The sequence below is a fragment of the Euprymna scolopes genome, chromosome 37 (assembly GCF_053919585.1).
Source record: "Euprymna scolopes isolate OS-2025 chromosome 37, ASM5391958v1, whole genome shotgun sequence".
Taxonomy (NCBI): domain Eukaryota; kingdom Metazoa; phylum Mollusca; class Cephalopoda; order Sepiida; family Sepiolidae; genus Euprymna; species Euprymna scolopes.
The window spans coordinates 75,263,505-75,276,636 of record NC_136518.1 but is presented as its reverse complement, the minus strand read 5'-3'; the positions used below and the strand labels follow the sequence as shown (position 1 = coordinate 75,276,636).

At 35.2% G+C, this 13,132-nt stretch overlaps 1 protein-coding gene across 6 annotated transcripts in view; it reads right to left on the bottom strand.

The window, feature by feature from the left end:
* LOC145261228 (uncharacterized) overlaps positions 1-13,132 on the bottom strand; it is a 447,422-nt gene that overhangs the window by 265,584 nt on the left and 168,706 nt on the right. For all 6 annotated transcript variants that reach the window (XM_080119597.1, XM_080119595.1, XM_080119596.1 and 3 more), the window contains exon 5: positions 1,503-1,541. In XM_080119597.1, coding sequence (XP_079975723.1) covers positions 1,503-1,541 — 39 coding nt within the window. The remainder of the gene's footprint in view (positions 1-1,502; positions 1,542-13,132) is intronic.

Genomic DNA, 13,132 nt, shown 5'->3' with positions numbered 1-13,132 from the left:
TCTCCTTTGTTTGTTTAATGTTTACTTAAAACCAATCGAGGTATTTTCTGCATTGTCAATTGACTGAGCCATGAAACATTTCTCTTCGCTTAAAAAAAACAAGTCCATATGGAAAATACGTGATTAAAAAACAACAATGATACAAAATAAATGATAAAAAAAACATTTCCTGTTTTCATTTATTTCCTGAAAAAAAAAAAAAAATATTTTATCATCAGAATGTGCAAAAAGAAGGAAATGCAAAAATGTTTAAATTGATAGGAAATTGTGTGATGGAAAAAAACGTTATTTTGTTGCTTTAAGTTAATATTTTGTTTACATCGACTTTTATCACTAGGAATTCAATCAAAAGACGAAAGAAATGTATGTATGTATGTATTATGTACATATTATGTATGTATGTCTACAAGGTAATAAATGTAGAATGAAAAGCGTGTGTTGCTATGAAGAAATCAATTTGTTTGTTTGTTTTTTTTTTTTACTTTATAACGATTGGGAAATACGAAAAAGTCTGTTTTCAATTCCCAAGAGAGAAAGAGTTTAGGAAATTGATGGAAAGGGGGGGGGGGATAATGTAAGGAAGAGGGGATAGGAGTATCGGAGAGGTGGAGGAGAGGTAGATGTTTTGAAAAGAGGCTTACATCTGTAGAGTGAGAGGAGAAACGAGTAAAAATTGAAGAGAGACTAGTTACGATTGGGAAGAGAGACGAGTTACGGTTGGGTAGAGAGACGAGTTACGGTTGGGTAGAGAGACGAGTTACGGTTGGGTAGAGAGACGAGTTACGGTTGGGTAGAGAGACGAGTTACGGTTGGGTAGAGAGACGAGTTACGGTTGGGTAGAGAGACGAGTTACGGTTGGGTAGAGAGACGAATTCAGGCTGGGAAGAGAGACGAGTTAAGGCTGGGAAGAGAGACGAGTTAAGGCTGGGAAGAGAGACGAGTTAAGGCTGGGAAGAGAGACGAGTTAAGGCTGGGAAGAGAGACGAGTTAAGGCTGGGAAGAGAGACGAGTTAAGACTTGGAAGAGAGACGGGTTAAGACTTGGAAGAGAGACGGGTTATGGTTGGAAAGAGAGACGGGTTATGGTTGGAAAGAGAGACGGGTTATGGTTGGAAAGAGAGATGAATAGCATTGAGAAGAGAGACGAGTAGCGTTGAGAAGAGAAAGTAAGGTTGGCAAGATAAAGAAAACTCAGCAATGTAAGTTGGAGGAGGGACAGATATCGCTAATAAAATTGGGGAAAGTGTGGCAGGAATAGTTAGCATGAGAGGGGGAGAGATATGTTTCTATTTCAGAAAGTGAAATAATAAGAAAGACTAAGAAAAATAAGGAGAAAAATAGTGAAATTGAAAATTAAAAAAAAAAAACTGAACGAAAAAAATAAGACAAAAATACTTAAAGGATGACAAACATTTGCCATGCAAAGATTAATGATGTGAGAATCTTGCAAATGAGCAACGAAAAGTGAAAGAAAGAACAAATGGTTTGTTATTCTGTATTTACCTGATAGCCTCCATTGCCAGTGCTTGAGGAAGAACTTGCCTGTAAAAAATGAACGTGGAGAGAAAAAAGAAATCCCATTAAAAGAATGAAAATGAAATAAAAATAATCATATATTAATTAAATACAATCGGAACATCATAGTTGTTTACATAGGAAAGAAAGCAACAATCTGTGTAATGTTCACAATTAATGGATGTTTTTCAGTTTCACTAATGTGTTAGATGGTTTCAAAACGCCATCACATTAATTTTAAAGAAGATAACCGTTTTTGTTGTTGTAGGGGCTCATTGTGCTGCATGAAAGAAAGAAAAAACGTTGTTTGAATAGAAAAGCTTGAATGACATCTAAAGGTAAGAGGTAACCCAAGAACGGAAGTCGAGGAAACCAGGAGATTTTCTCTCTATTTTCTTGGTGACACTTCAAGCAGTCCATTGCACGGTCCATAATAAGGGAGGGTTGCACACTGTAACTAGGTAAACCATTTTATAAATATCGGTGTCCGAGTGATTTTGTCAGCAAACAATTAAGAATCTGAGTTTCCAACAAGTGCATAATGCTTTGTTCCATCATTGCATAATTTGAGAATAACAGAAAACACCAATCACAAAAATTTTTTTATTATTTATAGTTTATATATATATATATATATATATATATATATATATATATATATATATATATATATATAATATTCAAAGTACAGAATTTAATAATGGCAGTATAAAAACCAAATTTGTTTAACATGATCAATTAAAAAGTAAAAACCCTAAAAGAATAGCTTACTGGTTTTGAACCTCGCTCAACAGAGTTAAACCATGGTTAGGAAATTACAATTAAAAAAATTTTTTATGAAAAATGGAATATGGTGATAGGGGACAAAAACAACAACAATAAGAAAAACAGGGAAAAATCAAATAGAAACCACATAAAGTCCTAAAAGATTTTCTTTTTTGCTTACAAAGAAAAGGTCTCAAAGACTTAACGTAAATAGTTTCTAGGATTTTCAAATAGAAGGTCAAGTGCGACTTGTTTAGAATGGAAAACAAGTTGACATTGAACTTAGAGGCACAAGCACGGTTATTTATAAGATGCTCACAGATGGCCAAACCGAACATTAGATGGGGAATAATTTGCATATCTAATTTTAATTAGAACGTGTTCTTTGACCTAGAAATCTAATTTTTGCAACCTCCGGTCGATATAGTGCAACTATATTTAAATAAATAATAGAATTATGATGGCAGGAGGAAATAAATATATTTTTGAATTGAAAACAAAATGGGTCTAATGGAAAAACCAACACGTGGATTCGATGTAAAACAACAGTGTTGTATAGACAGCAAGTTTTGCTTAGCAAATCTGTCACTTCTCTCTAATAATGACCAGTGTGTATGCAATCATATAGAAATAAATATAAATCCGTCCCAATACACAATAGTTTATGCATAAAAACATGTGCCTTTTTCGAGCTACTAACCATCCATTTCAATTGGTAAGAAAGCAAATAGCAAGTTAGACAACTTCTGATGCCCAAAATAACTGTCAAGATTCTATCGCCAGGGCTGTACGGACAAATTTATCTTTAGTTGAGCTTTGACAACTAAATATTTTCGTTTACTAACCAATAGAAAAGTTACTAGCCAAATCCATGTGATTTTTGGAATATGACATCTTCGTTCTGTGTCAAGTACGCATATCGAAGATTTTTTGTATTTTTTTGTTTTTTTCAAGTGTAGTTCTAAATATACAACGAATTTTATATTAAGAATTGTAGGTGTACAGAATCAAATTTATTCAAATGGTTTTTAAACAACTTTCGTTAAACAAAAAAAGAATATATTGTTCTATTAAAGTTTCATTGATTGAATCATTTGTCTGTGATCGTTTTATTTAAACAAATGTTGAAAAGACATTTCTCACTCAGCAATGGGCTTTGGAAGATTGTCCGTGAAAGAAATAAAATCGCCAAAAGATAAGTGTTTTATTATTTTTAGTGGACACTTGAAAAAAAAAAATCACTTGCAAATGCGACAGTTTCACTCGCAATGTAAAGCCCTGATGGTGGATGTTTTTATTTATTTTATTTTATTTTTTAGGTCATAAACAATAATAATTGCCTCAACGAATGTGATCGAATTTATAATTATGTTTGTTTGTGTGCAGCTCAACATCGCTTAACTAATCGTCACCAAATTTGGTCTAAATATTGGTCATTGTCTTTTTTTTTAAACATTCTTCTCTACTTCCTCCTCTCTTCTAATCTTTTTGCGATTTCCTTTCCTTCTGATTTACTTTTTATGCCTTTCTACTCATTACTTCCCGTTTTTGCATTGCTGTCTTCCATTTAACTTCTTAAAAATTAATGGACAATCTTAAAACGCAAATAAATTGAAGATAAAAACTGCGCAAATCAAAGCAAACATTTCTGAACTAGAGGAAAGGAAAAATTATTATTATTACGTCCTTTCCAGCATAATCAACATTCCTCTCCCCCATACAATTTACAATGTCTTGATTTCTATCCACTACCCCACCCCACTTTTCAATGCTAAAGTGACAACCTAATAGGAAATGTCCCCCATTCCGCCTATCTCTTCCGCCGCCGCCAACTCCAGAGGCAAATTCGTAGCTTTCCTTGTTAATTAAGCATAATTAGGCATTCTTATGAGAAATAATGATAGTCGTACGTAATAACAGGTGTAACAACACCAACGATGACAAATTATCGTCTTGATAGGCAGAGACTCATTGCGAGATTTTTAAAGAAAAGCCGAAACCGATCCTTAAGCAGAAGGTGGGTGTTACCGAAGCATAATTTTCTTTTCTTTTTCTTTGTCAAGCCGTGATCTGAAATGGTGCAGGACTAATTTGGCTCCATTTAAAACAAACAGAATATTGTTTGTGCATCGATGGTAATTTAGTAGCTGAACTGATGCACAAGAAGGTTTTGCTGCGGAGGAAGGGGGATTTTATCTCTATCTCTCTCCCCCTCTCTCTCTTAAATAGAAAAGGACATGAAAGCATTAAAGATGTTCAAGTGGTGGTTGGGAAATTACCAAACGCAAAGAGATGTAAAGTATGGCTTTTATTTGAGCGTAATTATACGAGTTATACATGTCATTAGTTTGTGGCTGAAATATTGGTTTAGACTACGGAGAGGAAAAGGGCTAGTTTAGATGGACGCAAAGAAAGAAGAGAAAATTGATTACTTCTTATTGAGAACCCATCAGTTCGATCAGTGGCCATTACTGAACGCCACACCCTACATTAAGTTTGACCTTGTGTCACACTCAGATGCTGTGAAAGAGAAGGCAGAGAGATAAAAAGAGGAAGAAAAAGGAAAAAGGAATGAGAAAGTTAGCGAATTTTAAGAGGAAAATATTTAAGAATTGAAGAGAGAGAGAGAGAGAATGAATATGAAAGAATGATTATATGAATCCAGTTCAAGCTTAACAACTTCGCCCACTGACATTATCTCCTCTTTTCGGGGTTTGGGAAATATTTGCCAATCTCCTACCAGGGAATACTGATGGGTTAATTCATACATAGTTTTGTACCAGTTAGAACGTAACGTCAGGACAGCTGGTTTTACTAACGTTCTGGCCTTGTGTCACATCTTACTGCAGCGAAAAACAACTAAATGATAAACACGAAAAAGCCTAGTCACAGAGCACCAAAGAGCCTGGTCAAATAATAGAAAGCATCATTTCATTTTCTCTCCATGTAGAATTAATTGTCAGCTTAATGGAACACAGCCACATTTGTTTGGCAAGGAAGAACAACGGCCACACCACATGTTTAATTGATGAATGAATTCATTAATCTGTCAGAAGTATCAATTAAATAGCAAAGAGGCAACATAAAAAGTGAATGCAATGAAAGTGAGATTGCTCTTTTTCTTCTGCTTTAAACAATTTTTATTTACAAAAGTTGATTTCCTTCCTCTCCATCAGTGTTTAATCTTCATTTGTTAACAATTAGACTCAATGGTTGCAGCAATGATTCACTTGGGTCACATTTTAAGCATTTATTTATCAAATTCAGACTTTTGCAAGATTAGTGTGGCCATAATCTCTGTCTCTCTCTGTCTCTCTCTCTCTTATATATATATATGATTAGTGTTTTTGGAAAAAGAAATCCAACAGAGTGCTCAATTAAAAGGAAAATCCGAAATATAAGAGCGTATTTAATATTTTGTGTACAGAAAGTTGTTAGATGAGACAAGTCATTGGTACCGTCGGTTTCAAGCCCGATAGTTAGGACCGTTTAAGATATCCATATCAAACTCTCTTCAGCCAATACTCGCTTTGGCTGAAGAGAGTTTGATATGGATATCTTAAACGGTTCTAACTATCGGGCTTGAAAGATTTGCTTTTGACGGAGCGATTCCCTTAAGAGAGTTTTAGCACTTTCAGCTATCAAGGCATCCCATTTCACAAAGAATCTACACAGAAATTGATTATTCAACTTAAAATCCCTTCTATGTCACATGATCAAACTAACCAACTGGTCAACAGCTGACCTCAACGGTGATAATATACAATCATATGTAATAACACAATTCATCTGAAAACTCATGGTTGAACGTAAACATCAAAAGTTTATGACTGTAACTAATAAGTAATACGTTTATTTCTGATCTTGTAAAGTCTCTCTCTATATACGAGGTGCCTTAAATAAGTTTGCAGTCTTTTTTTGTACAGGCATTCAAAATTGTCACAGACTCTTGAAAATTCAGTATGTTATTGTTATATATCTTATGAGATGACTGAACTATTTTTATGATTTCACTTTCAAAGGAACAGCTACAGCAAGAATACACCCTACTAAAGCCCGATTGTCACAGCTTGTAAATTTCAAAAATGCAATCTGAACGTGAGGATACTTTAGAAGAACGATATGAAAAAAAAAAATGCTACAGAAACGTATGCAATGCTTCATACTGCTTTTGGACCATCTTGTATTAATCGAGCATCAGTTTTTGAGTGGCATAAGAGATTCAAAGAAAGCAAGGAGTCTGTGAGGTATGATGAGAGGTGTGACAAGAGTAAGGATGTCAGAACACCAGAGTTGATTGGCCAAATAAAGAATTTCATGGATAAGGACCATCGTGTGTCTATAGAGCCAATAAGAGCACAGTATGATGTTAGTGTGGAAACTGTACACACAATTATTTGTGAGGAACTGAAGATGCAGAAGATTTGCGCAAAGTTTGTCCCAAGGGTGCTCAGAGAAGATCAAAAAGACAGACAGACTATTTGATCAAGATGGGTTTCGAAACAGTTCCTCACCTATCCTATAGTTCAGACCTTGTTCCGTGTGACTTTTAGTTATTTCCTAAGCTCAAGGAAAATCTTAGAATTTGTCGTTATGAGACAATTGAGGAGATGAAAGAAGGTTGTGATGAGGGTTATTGACCCGTTCACACAAGAGGACTTCCATGGGGGCCTTCCATAAATTGTTTGAATGGTACAAGTGCATTGCAGCCAGAGGACATTACTTCGAAAGGGACTAGAATTTTATGTGTATACTAACAATAAAACTGCCCAAACGTAAGTCTGCAAGAAAGAAAATCTGGTTCTTATAATCGCTAATCACTGATTTCAATCAAAAATATGAAAAAAAAAAAAGGTTTCTACTAGTTGTGAAATTGAAGGAAGAAGTTGCTTAAGCGATGACAAAAATAAATCTTGCAAAGAAAGACATTTTTAATCAATATCTCATTCAATTCTTAACCCAGATATTTGGGGGTGCGGGTGGGGGTGGGGTACGAGGAGTGAGGCTGCGGAAAAAAAAAATTAAAAAAGATATTAGCAGATTTAATAATAATTTTCCATCTGCCATTTTGTGGAGAGAATCTGGTAATTGTATATAATCTAACCATGCATTATGTCTTTGGCAAAATAATGGCAGCAACTTTTTTTAAAAAAAAGAAAATTATGCAATTAGGAAGGGGGAGTGCAAAAAGGAAAGAAGGACGAGAGAAGAAGAAATGGGAAGGAAAAATAAGAATAAAGTAGGGGAACAAGAAAGAGAGAAGATAGAAGCATAAAATGATGGAAGGGAAAAAGGAAGAAGAAGTCGAAAAAAGAAAGACGGAGTCTGAATCAAATGTAAGAAGGAGTCAGGAAAAAAAAAAAGGAAGAAGGAGTTGGAAAAAAAAAGAAAGGAGTCGGGGGAAAAGAAGGAAGGAGTCGGGAAACAAAAGGAAGGAGTCAGAAAAAAAGGAAGAAGGAATTGGAAAAAAAGGAAGAAGGAGTTGGAAAAAAAAGGAAGAAGGAGTTGGAAAAAAAGGAAGAAGTTGGAACACAAGGAAGAAGGAATCAAAAAAAAAGAAGGAATCAGAAAAAAGGAAGGAGTCAGAAAAAAAGGAAGAAGGATTCGAAAAAAAAAAAAAAGGAAAAAGAAGTTAAAAAAAAAAGGAGTTGGAAGAAGAAGGTGAAATAAGAAAAACAGGAGAAAGTGGGGAAAAACAAAAGATGAAAACGATAAATGAATAAAAATAAAAAGAAAAGAACAAAGACGAAAGAAGAAGAATGACATGACGAAAGGAAAATGAAGAGAAGTGTCTTGTTTCAGTTGGAGAGTCCTTCATCAGGAGAAGTTTTCAACAAAGAATGACATTTGATTCAGAAATTATCTGATCCACTTCATCCTGATTGAGCTTATTTTATTTTTACTTAAAAAGAAATAAAAAGAATCTTGTGTACGCGCGTTTCTAATGCAATTTGTGATTCTCAAAAACATGAATCATTAAGGGGGAGAGTATACTGCAGTAAAATGGCAGTAATAAGTCTGTTGAAAAGCCTGCAAATGAAGAGACCTTTTTTCTACGTTTTTCTCCATCTCATTATCACCTCCTTTCAATCCCCATCGTTTCCATCTTTCGCCAGGGATCATTATATGTATCTACCTTCATTCTGGATATATATACATATATATACTAGGAAAAGTACCTATCGTTGACTGGGTTCAAAAACAGCCTACAGAAAATGGACTCTGATTTATAAAAGTATGATAGGTTACGAAAAGGAAGGGTTGTAAAGAGATAGCTTCGAATTTGGGGTATCAAAACCAAAGCAAACTATGATGAAAGTAAAAATAAAATAGATAAAGCCCATAATTTATTATACCATACCTGTTCACACTGAAACACTTATCACAATATTCTGTGGATCTATATTAAAAAACCTTGTTAAACTTTGTGACATATTTCCATTATATGGATGTCAGGTGCGAACGAACACCCATAATTTTATTATACCATATTTCTTCAAACTGAAACATAATTATCAAAGTATACTTACGCAGATAGATATAAAAAGTCTTTATTAAAGTTTGTGCCTATTTCCATTCTATGGAGGCCAGGCGCGAACGCAGAACCCACAATTTTATTATACCGTCCCCATTTAAGTTAAAACATACTTAAAAAAGTATTATTATGTACATCTATATCAAAAACATTTGTAAACGTTTTTTTTATTTTTTATTTTATTTCCATACTTTGTGGACCAGGCGCGTATGCAGACCCCACAATTTTAATGAATCATCATTATACCGGATCAAACATACCCATTCCTGTGTCTCGATACATCTTCTATCATTATATGTGATCAGTTTTCTATAATAGTCAACCATATAGGAGCCCATTCGTGACCAGACACACACACAGATGTTCAGCTTTATATTATAGATATAACAGGTCTAATGCACCGAAGAATGGTAAGAGATTTGATGAGAGACGTGGAATTTTGTGTGTAGGAAAAGAAAAAGAAAGAGAAGGAGAAGAGAAAGAAGAAGTGGGGAGGAAGAAGAAGAAGTAGGAGGAGGGGAATAGCAAGAAGAAGAAGAAGGAAAGAAGAGAAAACAGCGAAAGGGAAAGAAGATAAAGGGCTTGAAAAAGAATAAGAATAAAATAAAACGTTTAATGCATAAGAAAAGAAGGAAGCAATCATAAAAATAGAAAACAGATGCAGAAAAAAAAAAAAGAGATGTAAAGTGCAGACAATTCTTGATACAGGATGGAATGATAAAAATGTCGCCATAGAAAAGACAACATGATTCCATTTCCATTTGATAAAAACCGGTTTTCTTTTTTGTTGCACACCATCTATTAGTTGGCTAGTTGTGTACAAATCCCAAAAACGATAGGAGCGTTCTATCATGTCTGAAAGTGACACAATGTTCAATGAACGAGAGCAGTGATGTGCCGCTGTACAACTCATGCTCTCTAACAATCCAAGTTATGACAACAGGACCATTGCCAGCACACTCAAAATACAAATCTGGACAGTTCAACACTTGAGGGCACAGCTCAACAAAGTTTCCGGCCATGATTATGGTCTTTGGTGTGGTTTCAAGTGAGGACCACAACATACGACCTCACATCTTTGAAATCGGCTTGTAAGTCAACACCAAAGTGTACCTAGATGTGCTGAAGACGGTGGTGATCCCTTGGTGCAATCAGGTGGCCACTAATAGACCTTGGGTATGGCAGCAGGACTCAGCACCGGCCCACGTTCAAAGAGACCTAAGCTTGGCTTCAAGAGTTCTATGACTTTGTACTCTTTTCTCACTGCCCACCTTCTCCCCCGATTTGAACCCGCTGGACTACTTCGTTTGGTCATGTCGAGACATCACCAACATGACTTCCCAGAACATCAAAGCCAGCCTGATCACTGCCAACTGCCGAGTATTCGCCAAGCTCCCGCCAGCACTTCTGGAAAAGGCATGCTCCCAGTTCCGGACCCGTATTGAGGTGGTGATACAGGTTGAAGGGGACTACATTGAATAGATGTCAGATCTACTATATAATCAAGTTACTTAAATTGATTTTTTCAATAAAAATTTTAAAATAAAGCTGCAGTGTTGTTTTCATTAGGGCGACACTTTATTGTTCTACCCTGTAGATGTTGTTAGGAAACACTCCACTTTTTATTCAATCTGTCATTGCTGGCTAGTGTCTGTTTAGCACAGATCATAAAGAATAGTAAAGAACGATCTTCCATGATCCAACCCAATCTAAGAGTGTGTCGCAGTGAATTATGCCATCTTGTTGTCTGTTGAGCGCTTAATGTTTATCGGTAGCTACTCAGTCATTGTCCGCAACAATCAAATATCCATCCTTCCGGCAAGGCAAATGACCGAATTCAGCAAGATCTAGTCATTGCCTGCAGCTGCTCATTGCTGATCCAATTGGCTGATTAGACATCGACAATGTGGTGTTCGATCATATCTTAAGTGATAGCAGTTTCTGTCAGTTGGCCAGGATAGTCAACCAGTTTTCGATCCTGTAGAGTCGATAGCACACTGTTGTTGAAAAGGTTGCCTGGAGCGAAAAAACTTTTCCATGGCGTGAAGATTGATACCAGTCTTGCTGAGAGAATAACAAGAGACAAACAAGCATTCTATTACTGGGATTGTTCAGATCACCGTGAGGTGATGGTGGTCAAATGATTAATGACATGGACTGATGACCTGGGTATTCCAAGTTCGAATCTAGTTTGTCCCACAAAATCACTTTCACTTAGGATGTTGGCAACCTTCACGTGGTCTCTCTTCGATGTCTTTGTAAAAAGAATCCTGACTAGAAAAATACTAGGGAAACCAATGCGAAGAGCAGAATCTTCAGATTCAAACAATATGATGACAAAAGAATTAATCCCATGAGCCTTGCATAAAAAGAAAACAGATCTATAATAAAGCATTTGTTTTTCATGCATGGATTCTAAAAAGACCAAAAAGTGATATTTTATGATTATTTTCTTGTTCATTTCATGTGTAAAGAAATTCATTTTAAACACAGATGGAATTTGAATCAAGCATTTTTTTTTATTTTAAAGGCTTTTTTTTTTTTTCAGCATCAGCAGTGGCACTAGAAAAAGATTTTTAAAGAAGAGCCATTGGAAAAATAAAATACTACCAGCGTTAGGTGAATATGGAGTGGGAGGAGGAGTAGTAGCAGTATGAAGATGTAGTGGAAGAAGAAAATTTTAATGAAACGTATACAAATATGCCGGCGAGTCTAAACACCAATTTTAAAGTGGAATCGATAAAACGGAAGCTGGGGGAGAGAAACAAAGTTAGAAAATAAAGCTAAAAACCACGTTGAAAAAAAGATCTTCACAAATTACACAAAGACACAGAAATTGGTAAGAAAAACACGTGGGTGCTCGTGTGTGTGTGTGTGTGTGTGTGTGTGTGTGTGTGTGTGTGTGTGTGTGTGTGTAATTACAAGTGGAATTTTGTCTGCTTACAAGTCTATTTCTTAAATAGATAAAGATAAGTAGACATTTATATAAATACCGTTAATAGAAAATGACTTGAACATGTCTGCATTAAGATAAAGTAGCAAAAAATTTTAGACAGCTCTCAAATAAGATGAGCCACCTATCTTTACTTGAATAGTGATTGCTGCAAAGTGCTAAAGTTAGTGTATCAGTGTGATTATATATATATATATATACACACACACACACACACACACACACACACACACACACACACAGAGGAAATGAATATGAAACAAAATTTCAGACAAAATAAAAAAAATAGTTTATGGAATAGTGGATAGGCGAGATGACATTACAGTAGAAGTAAGGACACAAATATCAAAGCTGGACCAAAATATTTTGGTCATTTGGTTCATTTTTACTACAATATTGCCTTGTTTATCCATATTTCCATCAGTAATTTTTGTTTTGCTTGAAATTTTATTTCATATTTGCTATATATATATATATATATATATATATATATATATATATATATATATATCACAAGTTACACAAATATACATTGCTGTCAATATACGGATATACATACAAGAAAAGTCATATAGGAGATAGCTTTATGAATACAGTTAATAAAAAATGGATCAAAGTGTAATATCTGTTCTGATACTACACTTAAATTAATTTCTCCTTGGTCAATGAAGGGGAAACCCTCCACACTGAGAGAATTATTATTTTTGGCTACTATCAGAGTGCCCCTTTGCCCTTCTTTTAGGGAGCTGGTTTTCCCCCACATTAAAAACGACCTTGTGTCGCATTTTGCTTTCGTTTGGGGGGGGGGGCAAATAAATGCCAATAAAACAGATGTTCAACATTAAGATGGAATGACCAAAACTTCAAGATAACAATAAATGAGACTGATTTTACACACACACACACACACACACACACACACACACACACACATTAATTTTCACAGATGAGTGTAAGGTCATCACTATTGAATTACCGGAAGTAATAATCTCTTCACAGTTGACTGCGCACCTTTCGTCGCCAACCGATTTGATGAATTTCTTAAGCTTGGCTGGACTTTATATCTTCTTCAATTTCTATATAGATTTTTCTCAAGTTTTTCTGGGGGTGGGGTGGGGTGGGTGTATTTCTTTTAAAGATTGGTTTTGTTGATTTGCTTTACAGCATATTAATCCTTCACGACTGAGACAATTTTTATTTTTGTACCTTTTCTCCACGTTAAAAAACGACCCTGGTGTCTAACTCTGTCCCGTGGGGAGGCATAGTAAATAGGTACAGCATATTAACCCTTTTCAGGTTCTTTAATGCCAAATCCAACCATTTTAGTAAAGAATTTTATGCTTCAGTTTCTTAATCTTAAAAATG